The sequence below is a fragment of the Mauremys mutica genome, chromosome 2 (assembly GCF_020497125.1).
Source record: "Mauremys mutica isolate MM-2020 ecotype Southern chromosome 2, ASM2049712v1, whole genome shotgun sequence".
NCBI classification, from domain to species: Eukaryota; Metazoa; Chordata; order Testudines; family Geoemydidae; genus Mauremys; species Mauremys mutica.
In genome coordinates this window covers 119213913-119236424 of record NC_059073.1, presented here as the reverse complement: position 1 = coordinate 119236424, position 22512 = coordinate 119213913, and the positions used below count along the sequence as shown (strand labels likewise).

Sequence of the window (22512 nt, the reverse complement as noted above, 5' to 3'; positions counted from 1 at the left end):
ACTGAATGGGAAGCAACAAGTTCTGCATGATTTTTGTTCAAGCCTCTGTTTTACTGTCCCATCAAAGCTGGTTGTCAGTTGTTTCAGATATCACCTTTGGCACAAACAGCTATTTGCAGCCTTTAGCTTTCTGTGGTCCTGCATGGCCTCGGTCTCTTACAGATGCCACACCTCTAGCCACAGCACAATTTGAGCAGCCGGGACCAGAGCGAAGGGACAGATTCTTGCTAGGGAACCTGCAGTCATATGTCTGGCTCTGAATTTGTGTGCATGTGGGTGGAGTGAGGATGAAATGCTTACTCCATAGGGAATTAATTCAGTGTTTAAGGCAGCCTGAGTTTGTATTGCCTCCAAGCTGAGCTCCCTCTTCATTGTGGACCCTCCCTATCTCCTTTAATTGGGAAGGGAGGGTAATTGCCCAGTGAAGCAATACGCAGAGGGATCCCTGAGAGCTTGAGAAGATGGGCCATCCTGTAGCCAGGCAGTTATAGAACTCCCATACTGTTGGCTCTGTCTCCCTTGTTAATTCCCTGAAATAGGTTCAGTGGGCCAAACCCTCTCTTTTCTACTTGGGAATGGGGGGAATACACCCACCCCCGCTGATGTGTAATAAATTTTGCAAGAGAAACCTCACCGAATTTTCCTGCCCCAGGGCTCCTCCCTGCCATGGGTTTTCCCACAGGAAAGAGTGATTTGGCCCAGTATTCTTATTGTTGCTATATCCTATTGCAAATAGAAAGTTGTGCTTCCAGAATCAATGCATGCTATTGTCTTTGTTTCAGTGGTATAGTTTTCCTTCCCACAACAGTACTGGAATATATTTTAGTGCACTCCAATAATACTTACTCTTGCAGAAATTAAGTCTCATTCTTTAAACTGTTTGCAAACTAGGAAGTTTTTAATGTACAGAAAAAATTGGTCTCCTGTTTAAAAACAAGATCAGTATCCAAACATCTTGTTTGAGTTGGCAGAAAGCTGTATTTTAGTTTCAGTCATAAAATAGCTATTTGTAAACAGAAGCTGTTATGGGCTGCAATTGTACTGTATTGTGCCCTTTCTGAAAGATGTACACCAGGCATACTTGCACAGAGATTGCAAAACTGAAGGTGACATTTCAGGCTGATGTTTGCATGTCTGCCCTTTTTCTTTCTTTCTTTCTGATGAGCAGTTTGAATCAGCAACTAAAAGCAAAGCTAGGAATTCAGAATTTATTTCTCTGACAGGACCCCCTGTGGTATTTAAATTACCTTGGACCACACCCTGTTTTCACAGTGGTTAAACAGATTATGTTTTTGACTGTTTTAGAAAGTATCTTATAATTAAGGACTGACATGTTGGTTATTGGGTGAAAAATTCAAGAATAGTTATTGATCTGCTCAGAAAGATGGGTTAAACTGAGTTTGTTTTTCGCTTTAACAAAAACAGAAAAATGGTTTAATATTTTTTCCAGTTTTTCTATTGTATTAACTAAAGGGATGCTGTTAAGTAAGATTAAGTTTGGGCCAATATCAAAAATTTTAAACTATTAGGGAAATGTTGTTATGATTTTTACTTTTGTAGTTGTTTTTAAAATAAATCTACTCCTGCATGAACCCTTCATCACTGAGATTTAAAAAGTAAAAAGCCATCACTTTTATGGGCCAAAATAAAGTAAGCTGACACTGTAGCTAACAAAAACCCTGATCTGAGAGCTGTGCAAAAATGAGGAAGATAACAAAGAAATTAATTTGAATTCTGCTAGAAACGCAGTGCTTGATCTTGGAGTGCAGGTCACCTGCAGCCCTTATTGAATTGAGTGGCCATTTTAGATTTCATCGACTTTAAGGTCAGAAGGGACCATTATGATCATCTAGTCTGACCCCCTGCACAATGTAGGCCACAGAATCTCACCCACCCACTCCTGTAACAGACCCCTAACCTATGTCTGAGTTACTGAAGTCCTCAAATCGTGGTTTAAAGACCTCAAGGTGCAGAGAATCTTCCAGCAAGTGACCCGTGCCCCATGCTGCAGAGGAAGGCGAAAAACATCCAGGGCCTCTGCCAATCTGCCCTGGAGGAAAATTCCTTCCCTGACCCCAAATATGGTGATCAGTTAAACCAGGGGTCTCAAACTCAAATGACCCCGAGGGCCGCATGAGGACTAGTGCATTGGCCCGAGGGCCGCATCACTGACACGCCCCCTTGCTGCCCCTGGCCCCACCCCCAATCCACCCCTTCCATGAGGCCCCGCCCCTGCCCTGTCTCTTCTCCACCTCCTCCGCTCCTCCCCCCTCCCTCCTGGAAAGTGCTAAGCGCCACCAACAGCTGTTTGGTGGCTTGGTGGCGGGGCACTTAGGCGGCGGGTCCCGGAACAGAAGGGGCCCCCCACCGCCGAAGACCGGGCTGCGCTTCGGCACGCGGCTCGGATCGGGGCGGGGCTCAGGCGCTCGGACGGAGACGCGCTCGGGTAAGGGGGGGAGGGAAAGGCTCCAGGAGAGGGGCGGAGGCGGGAGCCTCCGCTTTTCTCTTGGGGGCCCCTGCGGAGCCCGGGGCCCGGGGCAAATTGCCCCCTTTGCCCCCCCCTCTGGGCGGCCCTGGGGAGCTCCGCGGGCCGCAGGGAAGAGCTCCGCGGGCCGCATGCGGCCCGCGGGCCGCATGTTTGAGACCCCTGAGTTAAACCCTGAGCATGTGGGCAAGATTCACCAGCCAGACACCCAGGAAAGAATTCTCTGTAGTAACTCAGTTCCCACCCCACCTAACATCCCATCACAGACCATTGGGCATATTTACGTGCTAATAATAAAAGATCAATTAATTGCCAGAATTAGGCTATCCCATCATACCATCCCCTCCATAAACTTATCAAGCTTAGTCTTAAAGCCAAATATGTCTTTTGCCCCCACTACTCCCCTGGGAAGGCTGTTCCAGAACTTTACTCCTCTAATAGTTAGAAACCATCATCTAATTTCAAGTCTAAACTTCCTAGTGTCCAGTTTATATCCATTTGTTTTTGTGTCCATATCGGTACTAAGCTTAAATAATTCCTCTTCCTCCCTGATATTTATCCCTCTGATATATTTATAAAGAGCAATCATATCTCCCCTCAGCCTTCTTTTGGTTAGGCTAAACAAGCCAAGCTCTTTGAGTCTCCTTTCATAAGACAGGTTTTCCATTCCTCGGATCATCCTAGTAGCCCTTCTCTGTACCTGTTCCAGTTTGAATTCATCCTTCTTAAACATGGGAGACCAGAACTGCACACAATATTCCAGATGAGGTCTCAGCAGTGCCTTGTGTAATGGTACTAACACCTCCTTATCTTTACTGGAAATACCTCGCCTGATGCATCCCAAGACCGCATTAGCTTTTTTAACAGCCATATCACATTGGCAGCTCATAGTCATCCTCTGATCAACCAATACTCCGAGGTCCTTCTCTTCCTCTGTTACTTCCAACTGATGTGTGCCCAATTTATAACCAAAATTCTTGTTATTAATCCCTAAATGCATGACCCTTCACTTTTCACTATTAAATTCATCTTATTACTGTTACTCCAGTTTACAAGGTCATCCAGATCTTCCTGTATGATATCCCGGTCCTTCTCTGTGTTAGCAATACCTCCCAGCTTTGTGTCATCCGCAAACTTTATTAGCACATTCCGACTTTTTGTGCCAAGGTCAATAATAAAAAGATTAAATAAGATTGATCCCAAAATCGATCCCTGAGGAACTCCACTAGTAACCTCCTTCCAGCCTGACAGTTCACCTTTCAGTACGACCCGTTGTCGTCTCCCCTTTAACCAGTTCCTTATCCACCTTTCAGTTTTCATATTGATCCTCCTCATTTCCAATTTAACTAATAATTCCCTATGTGGCATCGTATCAAATGCCTTACTGAAATCGAGGTAAATTAGATCCACTGCGTTTCCTTTGTCTAAAAAATCTGTTACCTTCTCAAAGAAGGAGATCAGGTTGGTTTGGCACGATCTACCTTTTGTAAAACCATGTTGTATTTTGTCCCAATTACCATTGACCTCAATGTCCTTAACTACTTTCTCCTTCAAAAAATTTTCCAAGACCTTACATACTACAGATGTCAAACTAACAAGCCTATAGTTACTCGGATCACTCTTTTTCTCTTTCTGAAAAATAGGAACTATGTTAGCAATTCTCCAGTCGTATGGTACAACCCCTGAGTTTACTGATTCATTAAAAATTCTTGCTAATGGGCTTGCAATTTCATGTGCCACTTCCTTTAATATTCTTGGATGAAGATTATCTGGGCCCCCCGATTTCATCCCATTAAGTTGTTCGAGTTTGGCTTCTGCCTCGGATGTGGTAATATCTACCTCCATATCCTCATTCCCATTTGTCATCTTACCGTTATTCCTAAACTCCTCATTAAAGACTGAGACAAAGTATTTGTTTAGATATTGGGCCATGCCTAGATTATCCTTAACCTCCACTCCATCCTCAGTGTTTAGCGGTCCCACTTCTTCTTTCTTTGTTTTCTTCTTATTGATACGGCTATAGAACATTTACTATTGGTTTTAATTCCCTTTGCAAGGTCCAACTCTACATGGCTTTTGGCCTTTCTCACTTTATCCCTACATGTTCTGACCTCAATAAGGTAGCTTTCCTTGCTAATCCCTCCCATTTTCCACTCCTTGTAGGCTTTCTGCTTTTTCTTAATCACCTTTCTGAGATGCTTGCTCATCCAGCTTGGTCTACAACTCCTGCCTATGAATTTTTTCCCATTTCTTGGGATGCAGGCTTCTGATAGTTTCTGCAACTTTGACTTGAAGTAATTCCAGGCATCCTCCGCCTTTAGATCCACAAGTTCTTCAGTCCAAACCACTTCCCTAACTAATTTCCTTAATTCTTTAAAGTTAGCCCTTTTGAAATAAAAAATCCTAGTCCCAGATCTATTTTTGTTTATCCTTCCATCTAGTTTGAACTGAATTAGCTCATGATCACTCGAACCAAGTTTGTCCCCTACAACCATTTCTTCTATGAGGTCCTCACTACTCACCAAAACCAAATCTAAAATGGCAACCCCTCTTGTTGGTTCTTCAACTACTTGGTGAAGGAATCCATCAGCTATCCACTCAACCCCTCCCAGAATCAGGCCTACACCAGAAGGGAAAATCAGTGCTTGCTGAGTGGAAAGGTATTAAAATTGGGGGAGAGAGAATCATTCAGGAGACAGTTTATAAAGCTTATACAGTTTATAAAAGCCCAATTTAGGGAGCAGGCTGCATTGTCTAGTGTGTAGATCACGGGACTAGAATTAGAACACCTAGGTTTTAATCCCAAATCTGTTACTGACCCGATGTGTCAAAGTCACTCAGGTCCTGATTTACAACAGGTATTTAAGCACGTGGGTAACAGTTAAGGAAGTGAGTAATCCCTCAGAACGTGATTCTGCCATCCTTCCTCCCACTGAGGTGAAGGTAGGCATGGCATAAGGAGCTATTCAGCCTGAGCAAACATGGAAGAATTAGGCCCTCTGTCTCCCTATGCCTTTGTTTCTCTACCCAGGGCCGTCCTTAGGCATACGCAGCATACACGGCTGTGTAGGGCACCCAAAAATTTCGGGCACCACTGGGACCATAGGCACTGACTTCTCATCTTGCCAGTGGGTGCTTGACACCCCCCTCTGCTCCAGGTCCCGACCCCACTCCACCCCCTTCCCCAAACCCCCACCGCCCTGCCTCTTCCTGCCCCTGCTCCACCCCCACCCTGCCTCTTCTCCACCTACTCCCTCTGCCTCCCAGAGCTTGAATGCTGCAAATCAGCTGTTTGCGGTGCTCCGGAAGCGCTGGGAGGTACGGGGAGGAGTTGGTAAGCGCGGGGCCACTGGCGAACGAGAGGCACGGGGTGAGGGAGCAGAGGCGGGAGTGTAGTGTGGGTGGGTGCTCCACACCCACTACATTTTCCCTGTGAGTGCTCCAGCCCCAGAGCACCCACCCATGGAGTCCACGCTTATGACTGGGACAGCAAGTCAGAGCAGTCGGCTCCAGCAAGCGTTGCAGTCTCCTTACTAGGCAGAAGGCAGGGGCCGTATTCACAGAGCTGAATGCGCCACTGTAGGGGCACCAGTTGCACCAGCATAGGGGCAGTATAGGAGCACCAGTATTCACAGAGCCAAATGCACTGGCATTGGGGTACCAGTTACGCTGGCATAGGGGCACCGGTTTAATAATACTGCGTAGGGCCCCATAAATCCTAAGGACGGCCCTGTCTCTACCTGTAAAGTGGACATCACTATGACGTTTTATTAATTCATTAATGTTTGCAAAGCGGTTTGGGATCCACTGAGAAGTGCTACATACGTGCAAACATATTGTGTAAGCTCAGTGATGCTTCAAACAGGATAATTACAGTAAGATGTGCTCATTCCTTTTACAAAAAAACCCACAGTTTTTGCTGCTATTTGAGCCTTGTAGCCTCTGTATATAGGGAAATAAAAGCACATAATGCCGTTAAAGGCCTGCTGACAGACACCATTTTGAATTCTGAGATGGTAAAGCTTCCAAAGGCTGCTGATCTTTGTTTCAATAGTGAAGTAACAGAACTATTTTTCTTTAATGTTACCATGGTGCAACTCTCAGTTTAAAACTGTAATTGCATTTTGCAATATTACTTGCTGAAAAAAAATCTTCCCACAGGATATCACTTTTTGTTTGTTTATGTTTTGTTGTGTTCCTGGAATGTCTGCCGCTCAAAAAAGGTCTTCAAAAAACTATTCTGGCATATTTGAACCAGAGAGGTGTCCTTCTCACAGAGTTAGAGTTGCTGACAATAGCTTGATAAGTGCATGTGAGGCTTCCAAAAAAAAAAAAAAGAGAGAGAGAGAGAGGGAGGAGGGGAAAAAATTCCACCAGCAATTCCACCAGCTTATGTATATTTTCAGTAATTACTGATGAACAGGGACAGTGGATATGAGAAATGTGCTGAATGGTCCCAGCAATTTCAGTCATCCTTTCCACTGTTAGCATTAAGCAAAGGGTCATCATGAATTCATCTGTTAGAATAAACTGTAATTTTTCTAAAAAGGAAAGTGCGGAATGTATGAACTTGAATTACTGAAATTCTCTAGCTGCAGAATACACTTGAATTTCTCAGCCAGATGTCAGTAGTGTCAGTGATGTACTCTCTCTGTCTCCTTTTTTTGCAAGTTGAATCTGGGATATAAATTAGGGGGATGAAGTCTTTCTCTGTTAAAACTACCTCATAGTTAATGTACTCCTTTTTACCTCCCCCTTGCTTCGTACAGTACTAGAGGGTGCTATAGAGGGTCTAGACTCTGCTAAGCCGAATACACTAAGTGGGGAGAGCAGCAAGCAAGAAGAAAACCTCATTGTTCAGCAGTCAAGGGAGGAAAATGAAGGTAACTTATTTAACTAGAATTATGTTCTTCATTAAATTAAAGGATCAGCAAGATTTTTTAAAGAGTTTTCTCCATCCCTATTCATTATATATACACCTCTACCCCGATACAACGCTGTCCTCGGGAGCCAAAAAATCTTACCGTGTTATAGGTGAAACCACGTTATATCGAACTTGCTTTGATCCACTGGAGCGCTGCTTTACCGCATTATATCTGAATTCGGGTTATATCGGGTCGCAGTATATTGGGGTAGAGGGGTGTGTGTGTACATTTGTATGTACACATACATACAAATACAATATTGAGCAGAAGCACAAACACTTACTCTCTCCCCATTGCAAGACTTACAAATGAAGACTCTTTTTTGGCTCCCAGTAACTTGGCACAGCATTACTTTTCCTCATAAAACACCTGTTTATAATGTCCATACTTCTCTTTTCCCAAAACATGTTATACAGAGGATCAAGTGGACATGTCCCTTGTTATACATCCCCCCCCACGTCATCTCTTATAGTGGCTTTTCCTGTATATATTCAGATTTTAAGTCTTGGGTTCCGTGCTGTTCATCTTAAATGATGAATCTGCTGGGGTTTTAAAGCATGCTCTTTTTATGTTTCTAAAGCAGAATATGAAAGACTTACTAGTATATTAATGTTTACGTAATATGTCCATAAAGTGGAACACCACACACCTAGTGCCCCAACTATTTAAGTACAGTATCTGAAACAAGAACATCCTTCCTACATGTACATGTGATGTAGAATAAATATTCTGTGTATATTCTACATTGCACTTCTTACACCTTAATGTAACATTGCCCAAAACACCGACTCACCCCCATGGCAATGTGTTTGCAAGTGCAGCTACTCATGAACAGTGCTCCAGTCTTTCACTGTGGACACAGGACACCAACAAGGTGCTGTATTATGACAAGAGAATTAAGCTACATCTGATTTAAACACAGAATTACTGACTCTACAGTAGAACCTCAGAGTTAAAAGCACTAGAGCAGGGGTCAGCAACCTTTCAGAAGTGATGTGCCGAGTCTTCATTTATTCACTCTGATTTAATGTTTCACGTGCCAGTAATACATTTTAACATTTTTAGAAGTGTAGTAAGATACGCATGCAGCCGACTGTTATCATCATCGAACAAGAGCAGCGCACCACACCGGTGGCTACTGACAACAAGAAGGTCTCTTTCTATAACTCTATAATATATAACTAAACTATTGTTGTATGTAAATAAGGTTTTAAAAATGTTTAAGAAGCTTCATTTAAAATTTAAATTAAAATGCAGAGCCCCTGGACCGGTGGCCAGGACCCGGGCAGTGTGAGTGCCACTGAAAATCAGCTCCCGTGCCGCCTTCAGCACGCGTGCCATAGGTTGCCTACCCCTGCACTAGAGTTATGAACTAACCGGTCGTCCTCATTTGGAACCGGAAGTGCACACTCAGGCAGCAGCAACAAACCAAAAGCAAACACAGTACAGAACTGTGTTAAACATAAACTACTAAAAAAAAGGGGGAGGGGGGCTAAAAAAAAAAAAGATTTGACAAGGGAAGGAACCTGTTTCTGTGCTTGCTTCGTTTAAACCAAGATGGTTAAAAGCAGCATTTTTCTTCTGCATAGTAAAGTTTCAAAGCTGTATTTATTCAATTTTCAGTTGTAAACTTCTGAAAGAACAGCCATAATGTTTTGTTCAGAGTGCTGAACAACCTCCATTCCTGAGGTATTTGTAACTCTGAGATTCTACTGTACTGTATTGGGGGTTTGAAGGTCAAGTTCACATGAACAGAGCATTCAAAGAAAAAGTCGCAACTTCGCTTATGTTTTCTAGAACTTTAGTAGCTTTCCTGTTAATAAAGGACCCCAAACTGTTATGAACTACTGTTTTGTACTTTTTCAGATCACACAGGTTGTGAATTCTTTGAGGCATGGACCATGTCTCTCCCATCAGCTGCATACTGCTGAACACACCATTAGCTCTCCAACTGATAATCTCAGCAACTTTTTTTGTTTACAATTCCAGAGAAGCAGCTCAAAAGCTTAACCAATTACAAGACACCAACTTTACCAAACAGTTTGGAAGGTACAGACTTGTCCTCCATTGATGCCATGATGTCAGCAGTAATGAGTGTGGGGAAGATCGCTGAAAATGGCGGGAACTCTCAAAACATCAAGTCCCCATCGAAGTCTCCTGCACCAAATCGGATTGGCAGGAGGAACCAGGTATATAACTCCAAGCATGCAATGGGTGAGAGAGTTTCACAGTGGAGGAAAAAAGTTAATTTTCATTGTCATTTTTGCTTTTCAAATAGTACATGGTGGCATTAGCTGAAATGCATCACAAGTCCATGCGTGGTTTGTGACTTTTTTTCACAGAATAAGCATATAAATCTGAGCTGGAAAAGACCGCTTTGTCATTTGCACACTGATCTAGCAAAGCACTTAAACACATGCTTAACTCTAAGCATGTGAGTATTCCCACTGAATTACCCTGGCTTACGTGCTTTGCTCAGTCAGGGCCTTAGTCTGTCCCTCTACCAGTACACATTGTTCCTTAAGGTACAGTCTTTGCTGCTTTTTCTCTTTTTTTTTTAACAAGTACATAGACTTACTGCATAATGCAATGCAAATGAGTAGGGGGTGATCAAGTTTATCATATTTACCAGTTGACGGCACTGTATCAATACCACCACAAAGAAGAGAATTATATCAGTCAAAACCCTGTTACTTATGTGATGTTTCTGTAGCAATTTATTAATAGCCTGCAAACTAGTCTTTCAGATAAATGGCTTCTGATTTGGCTTATATTTTATTTCCTCTAAACTGAAATACATTAATTGAAAAGAACAATGTGTCAGGGTGACATAAAGATAAATGCGAACATAGGAGTATATTGTCTGGCAGCTGGCATGAAAGATTTGCCTGCTAACGTTCGTTCACAGTCCAAAGTTGCATTAAGTGGGAGTGTGCTGTTCAGACTCGTGTCAGTGGCAAGGCTGCTAAACAGCTGTCTGCTGTTAGGACACCAAGTGATTTGGCTTCAGGAGAGTTTGTTAGCGTTGCTGACCTTTATTCCACCTGATATTTCAGTGGGCATCGGATCAAGGGACGCTCAGGGAGTAAATGTGACAGGATTAAGAGGGATTCTTACAGTGTAAAAATAAATAAATAAATTAGCTGATTTGTTTTTAGGTGGAGATAGGTTACCACCAATGAGGTAAATACATGTCTCATTGGAAAAAATGGAATTGACAGGATTTCAGAGCAATATTAAGTTTGTATCAGTCTGTTTTGTAGCCTGACTCTAGCAACCACGGATGCTGCAAATTTCTACTTACAGCAGAGCACATTAAAAGTGGTGAATTGTTTCAGTGCATTGCAAATATGAGTCTAAATTCTGGTCAGAATTGCCCCCATACCACGCCCTAGGTATAGTAAAAGGGTAACAGAATTGATTTGGTTTTTTGTGTCTCATTGCTATATTCCATGGGGTTATAGTGAAACAGTCTCTCCTGAATCCTTATCCCAAGTCTATGGTTCTTTTTATGATGCTGCCTTTATCTTGGCTCTGGTCTGCCTAGAGTCTCATAAACACACATGCACATTAATCCTCATCTATTATAACTTTTCATTTATTTTCTCCTGAAGAAAAGATGTCACAAAGAGGCTTCAGGCCACTTTTAAGAGAGAAGAAGGGCGAAAAACAAGAAAACAAATCTACCTAATGTGAAACTCCTAAAGAGATTTGCCAGCAGTTGGGTGCAGAAGAGCAGTGCCAGATTGCTTTATTTAAGCAAGTGTAGTTAACAAATGAGCTGCTAATTTTATCTTTCAGTTCAGGAAGTGCTCTTTCACCAGCACAACTGCAGCAACTCAGATATTCAGGCCTTGTCTATACTGCCACTTTACTGCGCTACAACTTTCTTGCACAGAGATGTGACCCCCTCCCCAAGCGATGCAAGTTTTAGCGCTGTAAAGTGGCAATGTAGACAGTGCACCAGTGCTAGGAGCTACGCTTTCCGTGCTGGTAGCTATTCCCCTCGTGGGGGTGGTTTTTTTGTTGTTTTTTTTACAGCACTGGGAGAGCTCTCTCCCAGCACTGGTGGCCAGACTAGGGGACTACTCAGCCATGTTAAAGCGCTACCATGGCAGTACTTTAACGTTGCTAGTGAAGACATACCCTGAGTGTTGCATTTTTAATTCTTCAGTGATGCTGCTTTTACAGAAGTCATGTCTGCATTGACTTAGTCACCAGAATTCCGTGGTTAGCCACCCTTGATTTGGTTGACCTGTATTATGGTATGCAGTGTGTACTATGTGAGCACTGGAGAAAGTTTGGGTTTTAGTTAATAATAAACTCCAGAGTCAATACTAATAGGCTGAGGCTGAGCTATAGTGTGTGTCTGATCTTTGCTTCAAGGTGAACCAGTAATTACGCTATCTTTTGTTAATTTGCTTATTCAAAGAGCAGGCAATCTAGAAAGCAGCCTTCGAAACAATTAATTGTATCATGTAGAATTGTATCCTTAGCTAAAAAGGAAAAAGTAGACTGATAATTTCACAGATATCTCTGGGGATTAAACACCATCTAAACTGTCAGCACAGCTGCAGGGATTTTCCTCACAGCACTGCGTGTTTGTTCTCCCAGCCCTGAGCCAACTTTAACAGAGCTGCAGTATAACTGGAGTTGAACATTATTGCACACAACCAGTTTGTGGAGTAAAGTTACATCTGAGGAGGGGAATATGTGTATTTTAATTACATATATATGTTCCATATGTGATATGTTCTACTGCTCAGATTTGATCAGCTTTTTTGGGGATGTACAGATTTCAGAGAAACTTTTTTTTTTTTCCCACTTGTCTTCTAATGTTTTTGCCTTCTAGTGTGTTGTGAACATGAAGTACATGAGGCGTTGGTCCATGTTATAGTGAAGTCTGCTGTAGAGAGTTGTGTATAGTAGATCTATAAACAGTGGGAGGATTTTTCTTTGTGTAGGCAAGAAGGCAAAAAAGGCTAATCATTGCAAATTAGATCACAAGTCTCATGCGTTTGGGATTTGAGATCAGTGTTATTGTTTACTCTGTTTGGGCTGAAAAGATGCAGAAAAGTGGCCATTTGTCCATACAGAAATTTCCTATTAGAGATTAATAGAAAATAACCATTATTTTCGAACAATTCTATAAAATTTAGAAGATAAACTACATTCCCCTCTATAGGATGGTCTCCCCCACCCCCACCCCTGCTAAATAAAAAATCACCCCAGACAAACACAAACCAAAAAAAACTGTAGAGCAGTTACTGCTTTATTCGATTGCATGGGACTTCAGAATAATTTTCCGAGCACCTGATTGGCATCATCCACTTTTAAATTCTGTAGTACGTAACCATAAGGGATTTTAGCCATCCACTTTTCAGTGGGGTGGGCAACCTCCGTTCATGTGTCTGTCGTACATTCTGGAAAGTTTTTTTTATTTGACATCTCCAGTGAGCTTTTTTAGAAAGAGGAAATGGGTGGACACGAACACATACACAGTATATCTAATGGACGAGCTATTCATCTTTTTTCATTATTGCACTAAGAATACTTAAAATAGCAGGCAAGAAAGTTCAAGTAGAAGATACCTTTTCAGTATAAACATGATATTCGCCAGGCGCAACACTGATGATTTTTGTGCATTCTTGAGATACCAGGGGTTTAAATAAACATTGGGTCTTCCTGGTTGGTAGAGAGCTACACTGTTCTGCAGAAGAACCATGTTCAGTTTTCAGTCTCAGACTCTTGCTTTTTAGTTGACGGCTCAGGTAATAACAGTGCACTGTGCTTCTGTGGAGGGTTGTGGGTGGATGTGCCTTTCGTCTCTTAACAGCAGTCCTGGGCAACTAAATGAAATTAATTTCTTTCCACTTGGAGTCCCATTGCATCTTTGGCTTGGTGGTGGAGTCAGTGTCTCAAGGGCATACTTAATAATATAAGGCTGGATTCTCTACTCTCACTCTTCTTATTCTGGCTTGACCATAGTTACTCTGGTTCTCACCAGTGTGAAAGGAGAATAAGGTATATTGTGTTTGTTTGTGTCGCATATATGCCTGCATCATTTCCTCTTGAAGGCTACAATTTCATCAGATCTTGCAAACTTAAGAAGGGCCCCTATGTGAGTGGGATACTTCCAGGAAAAATCCAAGATGCTCTAAAAAGTGGTGTTGGTGATTCAGTAGGTGCAGCGCTTCCCTGTGTGAAGCAGTGTTATTTATGTTAAAGGCACTGCGCTCCTGCACAGTCATTCGGATGAGATGTAAAATGTAGGCCCCTATGATTTGTTTAAAGATCTCATTGGTCCTTGTTGCAAGATTAGTGATGTTAACCCTCACATCCTGGCCAACTTCCAATTCAGGTACTTGTGCTCTGCCTGCCTAAATTCCTTCTGGTAGTTTCAGCTGGTCACAATGGTTGCCTTCACTTCCTGTCCCAAACTGCTGTTGCGGAGTTGCTGTGAGCTGTGAAACAGCTGCTGCATTTCTGTGGTGGGTGAAGCGACCCATATTTGTAAATTATAAAGTTTCTGAAGCTTCCTTTAGTGATCTTTCAGGATGATGATTGTGGAAATACAAGTTATTGTTTTGTTCTTTGAGAGATGTTTTTATGTTTCTTGCATATGATTTCAATCCCAATCAGTAGTTGTGATATTAGCTTTTGGGTTTCTCTATTTTTATGTTTGTGGGTTGTTTTTTTGTTTTTGTTTTTTTGTTTTCTTACAGGAAACAAAAGAAGAGAAGTCTTCCTATACCTGTCCTCTGTGTGAGAAGATTTGCACTACACAGCACCAGCTAACTATGCACATTCGTCAGGTATGCAGACTACTTATCTTAATCGTTCTTTTATATTAAAGAGAGCACAGTGACTTGGAGAGAGAGATCCATTTTTCAGTAACAAAAATCATTCCTTGTCCAAACCCAGAGGTCCTTCATTATGACTGTGGCTCACTTTTCACATACATATTTGTGCCTTCATATTTAAAAAATTTTTTTGGAATCCACAAATGTTGTAGGGTTCTTTCCCCTCTACCCCAGCCTATTCCCAAGCAATGAAATGTTTCCTCTTCAAGGAAGTTTAAAGTAATCTGAGGATTCAGAACAACATTTCCACTAGAAAGACGTGTCCTGCTTTTATTGTCTGCTTCACCATAGTCACCTTCAACACCCATGCAAATTAAGGACCATGGACACAGGAGCTATGAGCTCAGGCTGGTATTAAAGCACTTCTGTCCTATGCAGAGTGCAACAACTTTGGGAAGCTAGACAAAGAAGTGACTTTGCAAACAGCACCTTTTTTGTGGAGCTAAATGTCCTCCTCTTGCTTCTCTCTCTCTCTTTCTTTTTTTTATGTAGGGAGTTTTGTAAAGGAGCTTTTGTCTTTTTTTCATAATAAGGAACAAAAAGAGATCTGCTCTGAACATTGAGGGTGTGGTTCACTTTCTGGTGTCCACTGGATAAATGTGTATTTCAGTTTTCCCTTTTATGCTAAAACATATAGTTTTAATTAGCATCATCATCAACATATCACACTGATTTTAGTCTGTGTAAAGACCCTTACGTGGTGTTGATAACTAAGGGCCAGATTCTACCCTAAAAGGCATGAACATAGCCATAAAACTCTGGTGTCCATCCAATGGCAGAATATTGCTCTAAATTTTATCACCTACTAATTTTAAACAAATGTAAATTGACACTTTCCTGACAAAAAAGCATAAATATTTTAAAATGATCTTTCAAGTTTAAACAACGCTTCTCACCGTCCCCACCCCCCCACTCTGCCCCTAACCATTTGTGTCTGGATACCTTTTTGCCCTCCTGCATTGCACTCTACAGTGGATGTGCTGGATGTGTTGCACAACACAGTAGGCCTACATCAGCCAGACATTCCTGGTGTGGTTTTCTGGCAGCGAAGGGGTTAATGAAAAGAAAAGCATGTAAGGTTTACCTTTAAGTTGAGTACCCTGCTAAGTAGCTCTTTAAAAAAAAAAAAAAAACCCAACCCAAAACACAACTACTTTTTTAGCTGTTACAGTTCTCTGATATTTCCTGGGCAGTACATAGGAGGAATTCAATGAAAATCATTGCTTGCTTTTAGCATAACACTGACACTGGAGGGACAGACCATTCCTGCAGCATCTGTGGAAAGTCTCTGAGCTCAGCAAGCTCCCTTGATCGCCACATGCTGGTGCACTCAGGTGAAAGGCCTTATAAATGTTCAGTATGTGGACAATCCTTCACCACCAATGGGAACATGCACAGGTGAGTGCTGATCATGACACAGGAGCGTGGAAAGGATTGTGGAATGTGGGGGCATTATGTTTCCTTGGCAGGACTGTCAAGTAAGAAAAAGGCTTTTACGTGGGCAGGGAAGTATGGATTATGTATAATGCATTATTGCTGAGAGAGAGACAAAGAAGGTGTGTGATGATATGCTCTGTATCGCAATAATCCCCCAGAACTGCCAGAATGCCAGATTTTAGGATGATGTAAGAATTGGGGATGGGTTTTTAGCTCAATCAACTATGGGTACAAATAATATCTGGAAGCGCTACTTCCTTTTTGTTCAGGTGCCACAGAGGTTAGATTGTCATATAAATGGCTCTCGAGGAATAACATACGGGCTCAAATTTTAAAGGGACAACCAGCCTCTTACTTTGCAGCTTCAGTTTGGCAGATGTAAGAGGTTTCATATAGACATCTGCGTGATTTGTGGGTGGATTGGGTAGTTAAATATCTAAATACCGTCAGTAAGGGGCTTCTTCTTTGGCCTGTTCTTTTTTTACATATTTGCATGCTCCAGTCGTCTTACTTCTTTACAAAGAATTTCCTAGGTCTATGACAGGTTGTCAAAATTAAAAGTTACTATAGTTCAGTTTATATATAATGATACAGGTTGTTGACTGAGAAAGCAAAACACTTAATCACACCCACATTTTTGTCCCACACAATTGTTTCATTCATTTGTATTGCTGTAACAGCTAAAATACTCTAAGCACTTTCCAAATTCATAAGAAGATTAATTCCTTGCATCAAAGAACTTACAATTTACAAAGCAACCCAACGAAAGACAGGTAAGGGGTGGGGGGGGATATAAGGGGAAAGGGATATGATAAGTTAAGTGACCAGAGTGGTAGCAGGTGCATATCTTGCTAGTTCTCTGTGGGGTTCAGGAGCATGTTCTTGTCTGTTTTTCTTTGGTTTGAGTGTGAGGCTTTGGAACCTGAACGACAAAACGTTTGTCGTTCAGAGGTGTGAAAAACACACACACACACACACACACACACACACACACACACACCCTAATGACAAAAGTTTTACCGGTGTGAACAGCACTTTGTCAGCGGGAGAGCCAACAAAGAGCAGCTACACTGCGCACCTTTTAGTGGCACAGCTGTAGCAGCACAGCTGCGTCGCTAAAGGTGCGTAGCGTAGACATAGCCTAAGTAATTTTTTTTTTTTTAAAGGCAATGCTGCAAAGCTGGGTTTTAAAGGAGTGATTTCAGTTAGGCAGCGGTAGAGTATAATTGAATACTTGGCCAATGTTTCTTTGACATTTTTCTTGCTGTTTTATCCTCTTTGCATGATGTGTATCCAGTTTAAAAAGATACTGCATCTGTATCTGTGTGATTTGTGTAATTTTCTGATTGGAAGGGGACGGGTCTGAAGAGAGAGATACTGGCCTCAGCTGAGTGAAACTGGTAGCCGTTGTAGCCGACTGGTACTTAGAGTTGCCCGGATGCTAGTTTCGGTGCTCCAAAGGATTTATTGGGGGTTGGAATAGTGGAGTTGTAAACACATTGCTGAAAGTCTCCTATTTAAACACAAAAGAACTAAGTTTTCAAACTTGAATGCAGTTGGCATTAAGGCACCTAAGATATTTATTTGGCTGCTGAAATGCAGAATAAAAATTGGGCCCCTGGTGTAATACTAGACACACTCACATGGCACATAAACTTCAAACTGTGCATATTTGCAGGGTTACATTTTCTCCTTCTGTCTAATGTGCTGCCAATAGAGGAACCATCTTCTTTCTTACGCTGGACAGAGTAGGAGCTCTCAGGTTGATAGTTTCATTTTCTGCTAGACTAACACTTTCCTGTATGTTGACTTCTGACACGTCTCTCACATATTGTGTATCTGACACGGTACTCCCTGCAGTGGCAAAGGCAGGCTTGTTTGTTTTGGGTCTAAGGGCTTGGCTACACTTACAAATTTGCAGCGCTGCAGCAGGGTGTGAAAACACACCCTCTCCAGCGCTGCAAATTGCGGCGCTGCAAAGCGCCAGTGTGGTCAAAGCCCCAGCGCTGGGAGCGCGGCTCCCAGCGCTGTCCGTTATTCCCCACAGGGAGGTGGAGTACGGACAGCGCTGGGAGAGCTCTCTCCCAGCGCTGGCGCTTTGACTACACTTAGCGCTTCAAAGTGTAGCCAAAGCCTAAGATGTTGTGACGGGCAGCATTGGAGGCTGAGAACTGCAGTGATCCAGCATTCTCTGCTTTGTTTAAATCCATTTCCCAAACCTGAGGTCAAATGTGGAGAGTTTGCCATCTTTTTAGCTTTAATGTTCAGCATGTCTCATCATTTTTCTCCAGTGAACAGGAAGTTGGTTCTAGTCACACCAACGACCTCAAGTCTCTGATTTCCAAATAGATGCTCTGTCTCTTAAGATACAGCTTGCCTGGCCAGCCAGAATGGGAAAATGCTAATTTAAAAGTTTTATGTACAATTTCTCTCGAGTAATTTCCAAAAAGTAAAAATTCAGGGAAAATTAGGTTCTGGGACAGAAACATGTTACTGATAAATGTACAGGATTGGAATACATGATCTCTTTCATTTTATGCTGTAGTTACTTTTTTAGTGCCCATGAAAAGTGATTGATTGACAGACCTGATCTAACCATAGAATGGGTACAGTGCCAGCAGAAGTGCTTGCTTGCCAGCACTGCTCTCTTAATGTGCCTTGTTTTTTTTTTTTTTTTTGCTGGGCAGGAGGGATTGCCCTAGGGGTGAGATGGTACTTCAGATTCCCAGCCCACAAGCTTATCTCACTGCTGTGATTCATAGTGGGTGCATCTCTTGTCATTCTTTTGTGAGGTCATGTGTTAAACAGAGCAAGTCAGGTGCAAACCTGATCCCCCCCCTACCCCCCCTCCCCCGAAGGGCAGATCAGCCAGAATGCAGGCTATGGTTGACTTAAGAAATGACTTATCTAAAGGAAATAAATGTATTAAAACAATATCAATGCTTTGAATTTTTCTGAGGTTTTTCATTTAAGCCAAATAGCATGCAGTGCAGTAGCTATTTAGAGCATTAAGACGGGCCTATAAACAGTATTTCCATTGTCCAATATCTGGGTGTTGGTTTGAGATACTAAACTTAAAAATTAACAAACCTTTTGAAGGCTCTTATTTCACTGCACAATTTCAGACTGCAACAGTTCAGTGAATGTTGCAGAAGTCTCACACTGTACTGACGTAGTCTGTCATTGCAGAAGATGATCTCAAACCACCCGCAGGGCGAAATCCTGCCCCTGTTGAAGTAAATGGAGGTTTTGCTATTGATTTCAGAGAGGGCAGGATTGCAGCCTGTATGTTTTAAAGACATTCTGGTTTATGATAGTAGATTTAAAAAGTCCTCCAGAAAATCAAACCTACTGCGTTAGAGTGCAAGCAGACAGATGATAAATATGAAGAGAAATTACTGTATGGCGCTATAAAGCACGCAGTATCAAAAAGTTTATTTTGCACATTGGGTACATCTGTCAAAACCAGGTACTTCTAGTTAAAATTGGTCCAAAGTAAATTCTTTTATATGGATTTCCAACACTACGGCTTGCTAGCTCCCTCTTGGTGTGAAGCTCCTACAGGCAATCTGCAGCTGCAGTTCAACGTCACCTGTACCTGTGCTCTGTCTGGGGAGGGTAAGGCAAGTCCCCAATCCCCAGGATTGCACAGTTTTTTCCAGTTTTCTTTTTAATATTTTGTGCTAAAATAATATTTAAAAGATGACAAAAAACGTGCCAAGTGGAGAGGGATGAGACTTTTATACCCTTATTGGCAGACTCCAGTGATAGGTATGATGGCAGGAGAAGAGATCATGCTGGGGTATCACCCAGAGCCGGGAGCTAGTGATGTTTCATAGATCTGTAATTTGTGGACCTGTTGTAGAAGAAAAAGGTAACTTTGAATGCTCCTTGCCCTGCATTGGGGTCTTGCCAACTAATACTGTATTTACCTAAAAAGCCATTGAAAGGAAAGAAATGTGAATGCTGCATGTGTATATACAATGTTGTTGGTTTTTTTTCCCCTAAAATTAATTAGTACCTAGCCCATTAATCTGACTTTCATAGTTGTCTGGCTTTTTGTCCTAATCTTTACTCCAAAGTTGTCCTAGCCTCCCTCATATGCAGTCTGGTTTCTTTTACATTTCTTGCCGGATGTACAGAGGCTATCCTTCTCAACCTTCAGAAGAAATCTTTTATATTTCTTTTGTGAATGAGTCATAGCCTTTGACTTCTTAAAGTTTCGACTCTGTCATCCTCCTTGACCTTACGCCCTCTCTCCACAAGTACAGCCGAACTGGTGCTAGAAGTTTAGAAAAAAAACCACTGTTTCAGCACTTCTTCTGAAACTGAGGTGAACAGTGTGGCTTCATTTTCTGAACTGGATGACTTTTGGTCAGCATTCTAAATGGGGAACTGTAACTGTCCTCTGGACTGAGTAAGAGCATCTTTGAGAGGTCTCTGTTGTGGCTGCCAGGCTGCTCAAAATGTTCTGCTACTTTGGAGCTCCCTACTGGAAGGTGCACTGTACAGCCTGAAGCACTGGGCCAGGTGCCCAACATGGAGCCTTCATCTGGAAGAGCTGTTCGATCAAGGAACAACAGTGAATGGCACATAGATACTGAAGGGAAGTTAATTTATTTTACTTTTATTTCTCTGAATGGGGCACTGACCCTGCTGAACTGCTGCACTTAATGGAGAAGGGTTGTTGGCGTGGTGGGGATCCCTCCTGGTCTGTCAGGGAGTGGAATTCCTTGAGAGAGAGGAGAGGTTGGAGGCTGCGTATTCCAATATGTGTTTATTTCTGGGGAACACTGGAAAGAGTGAATCCATTTATTTCTTATGTCTTACAAAACACACACAGCCCTATGGAGGAGTTTGTTATTAATCTTGTTCTTGAAAAGAACTAAAGAACTATTTTTCAAAATTGTATTAAGGTTGAGACATAAACCTGAAAATGCAAGCTGTCTTAACAGGACCACTGCTATTTAGAGCATGCAGATCCACACATACTTGTGCTAGGAAGATGGTGAGCAGGGTTTTTTTCTCTCATTCCCAGTGCATGAGTTATACGCTTTCACATTTTCAGTGTAAATGTTGTAACGCGTGTGTGTGTGCACACGTAAAAAGAAGGCTTTCTGTAGAGCTGAAAGCATAGGGACCTCAAATCCTTTCTGATGAAGAGTCTGAAGTAAATGTTGGAGTAGATAAATGTTATGAGAGCATTTTAATCCATGCTGTCACTTTTGCCATATCTGTATGTTGTTGATGTATCCAATAATTAGCAGATGAAAACCTTGGGAAGCTCCCTGGGCCTTGGCTCTGACAAGAAATTGAAAGTTGCAGATCCCCAACCCTCAAAAACAAACAAAACAAATGAGTTGCTCTGCTAGTGTATTTTTGGTGCTATCTTTTATTAAGGGAACTTGGGGTGTCTAAAACTGCTTGCCTGACTTAATTCTATGCTCAAGTTTTGCTGAAGCAAAACTTGTTAAGGACTTAATGTAGCAGTTGAAAATATCCCCAGAGCTTCCCCAAAATAGTTCCTTCTGGATAAAAGACCCTCTTCCAGTTTTATGACTAGGATGGTCTGTACCCATCTATTTTAAATGGTATTTTTCTGTCTGTTAAAGACAAACTTTCCATAAAACTTGAAGGTTTAATAAAATGTAAATGTCAGAAGGTAAGTTTGATACCTACTGTCTGCTTTCTTGACAGTCTCTGTTGGCTGTTAAAGATTCCGTAGTATGTTTTGAAAAGAATGGTGGGATGACCTAGGTATTTCAACCATACAGTGCATACATGTACAAATCTTGAAACTTAAGCAGAAGAGCAGAATTGCAGGAGCTTTGCTGTGGCAAACTGTTACAAAGACTCTTAGTCAAAGACGGCATTTTTTCTTTTAATTTTTTTGTTAAGAAGGCACTTCATCCAAATTGTTTTTTCTTCAGTGGCAATTTCCCCAAACTTCTTGAAAAGGATCAAGCCAGTGTGCAATGTCATAACTGCTGCTGTTTTTTGTTGTTAGGAATGATACAGTTCTGCCTTCTGAGTAAGGCATTTTTCAGAATCCATCCTCCCCACTTTTGTATGTTGGAATGTTTTGAGAGCTTGAAAGCAGCTTTCATTTAAAATTTGGGTGTATAAGTTCTTCATTAGTCAGAGTGCAGTTTGTGAGGTTTACAAAACATTGGTTAAGAAATGAGTGAGACCCACTTACTGTCCCTGAGCATAAACCATATTTCCTTTACTTTTTTAAAACATAGGTACATGCGTCAGGTACAGATGTGCGCGTGTGCATACACTTTTAGGTATTTGCACACAACTTTTGATTCTACAGACCCTCTTTCTGACCTTGCCAAAGCATCCTTTCTCTGCAACCCACCCATGAATTCCTCCAATGTTGATTGTGGTGCTGGTTCCCTTCTGACGTGTATTATGTGCATTGTAGGTGCAGCGCATTAAATAGCATACAGCCTCAGAGTATGCAGAGTCTGGATAAAATTTGTACAATCTGATTACACATGCAGTCCTGCATTTGTTTGATTTTTAGATAGCGTGTTGAGAAGAGAATTTTTTTAGGTTCTACATAGTTAAACACAGTGACAAACTTTCTGCCTTTTAAAAAGGGGGAAGTACAGTGCAAAAATGACCTAAATGCAACATTCAGTTTGACACTTCTTCAGAGCTGCCTAAAGGAGCGGTTCTCAACCAGTGGTCTGGAACCCCCTAGAGGGCTGCGAGCAGGTTTCAGGGGGGCCGCCAAGCAGGGCCAGTGTTAGACTCACTGGGGCCCAGGGCAGAGAGCCGAAGTCTCACTGCA

The 22512-nt window shown here is 42.0% G+C and overlaps 1 protein-coding gene across 3 annotated transcripts in view; it reads left to right on the top strand.

Annotated features, from left to right (window-relative positions):
• The window catches only part of RREB1 (ras responsive element binding protein 1), a 151410-nt gene that overhangs the window by 64771 nt on the left and 64127 nt on the right, over positions 1-22512 (top strand). For all 3 annotated transcript variants that reach the window (XM_045005657.1, XM_045005658.1, XM_045005659.1), the window contains 4 exons: positions 7255-7368; positions 9400-9599; positions 14136-14225; positions 15508-15671. In XM_045005657.1, the coding sequence (XP_044861592.1) occupies positions 7255-7368; positions 9400-9599; positions 14136-14225; positions 15508-15671 (568 nt within the window). The remainder of the gene's footprint in view (positions 1-7254; positions 7369-9399; positions 9600-14135; positions 14226-15507; positions 15672-22512) is intronic.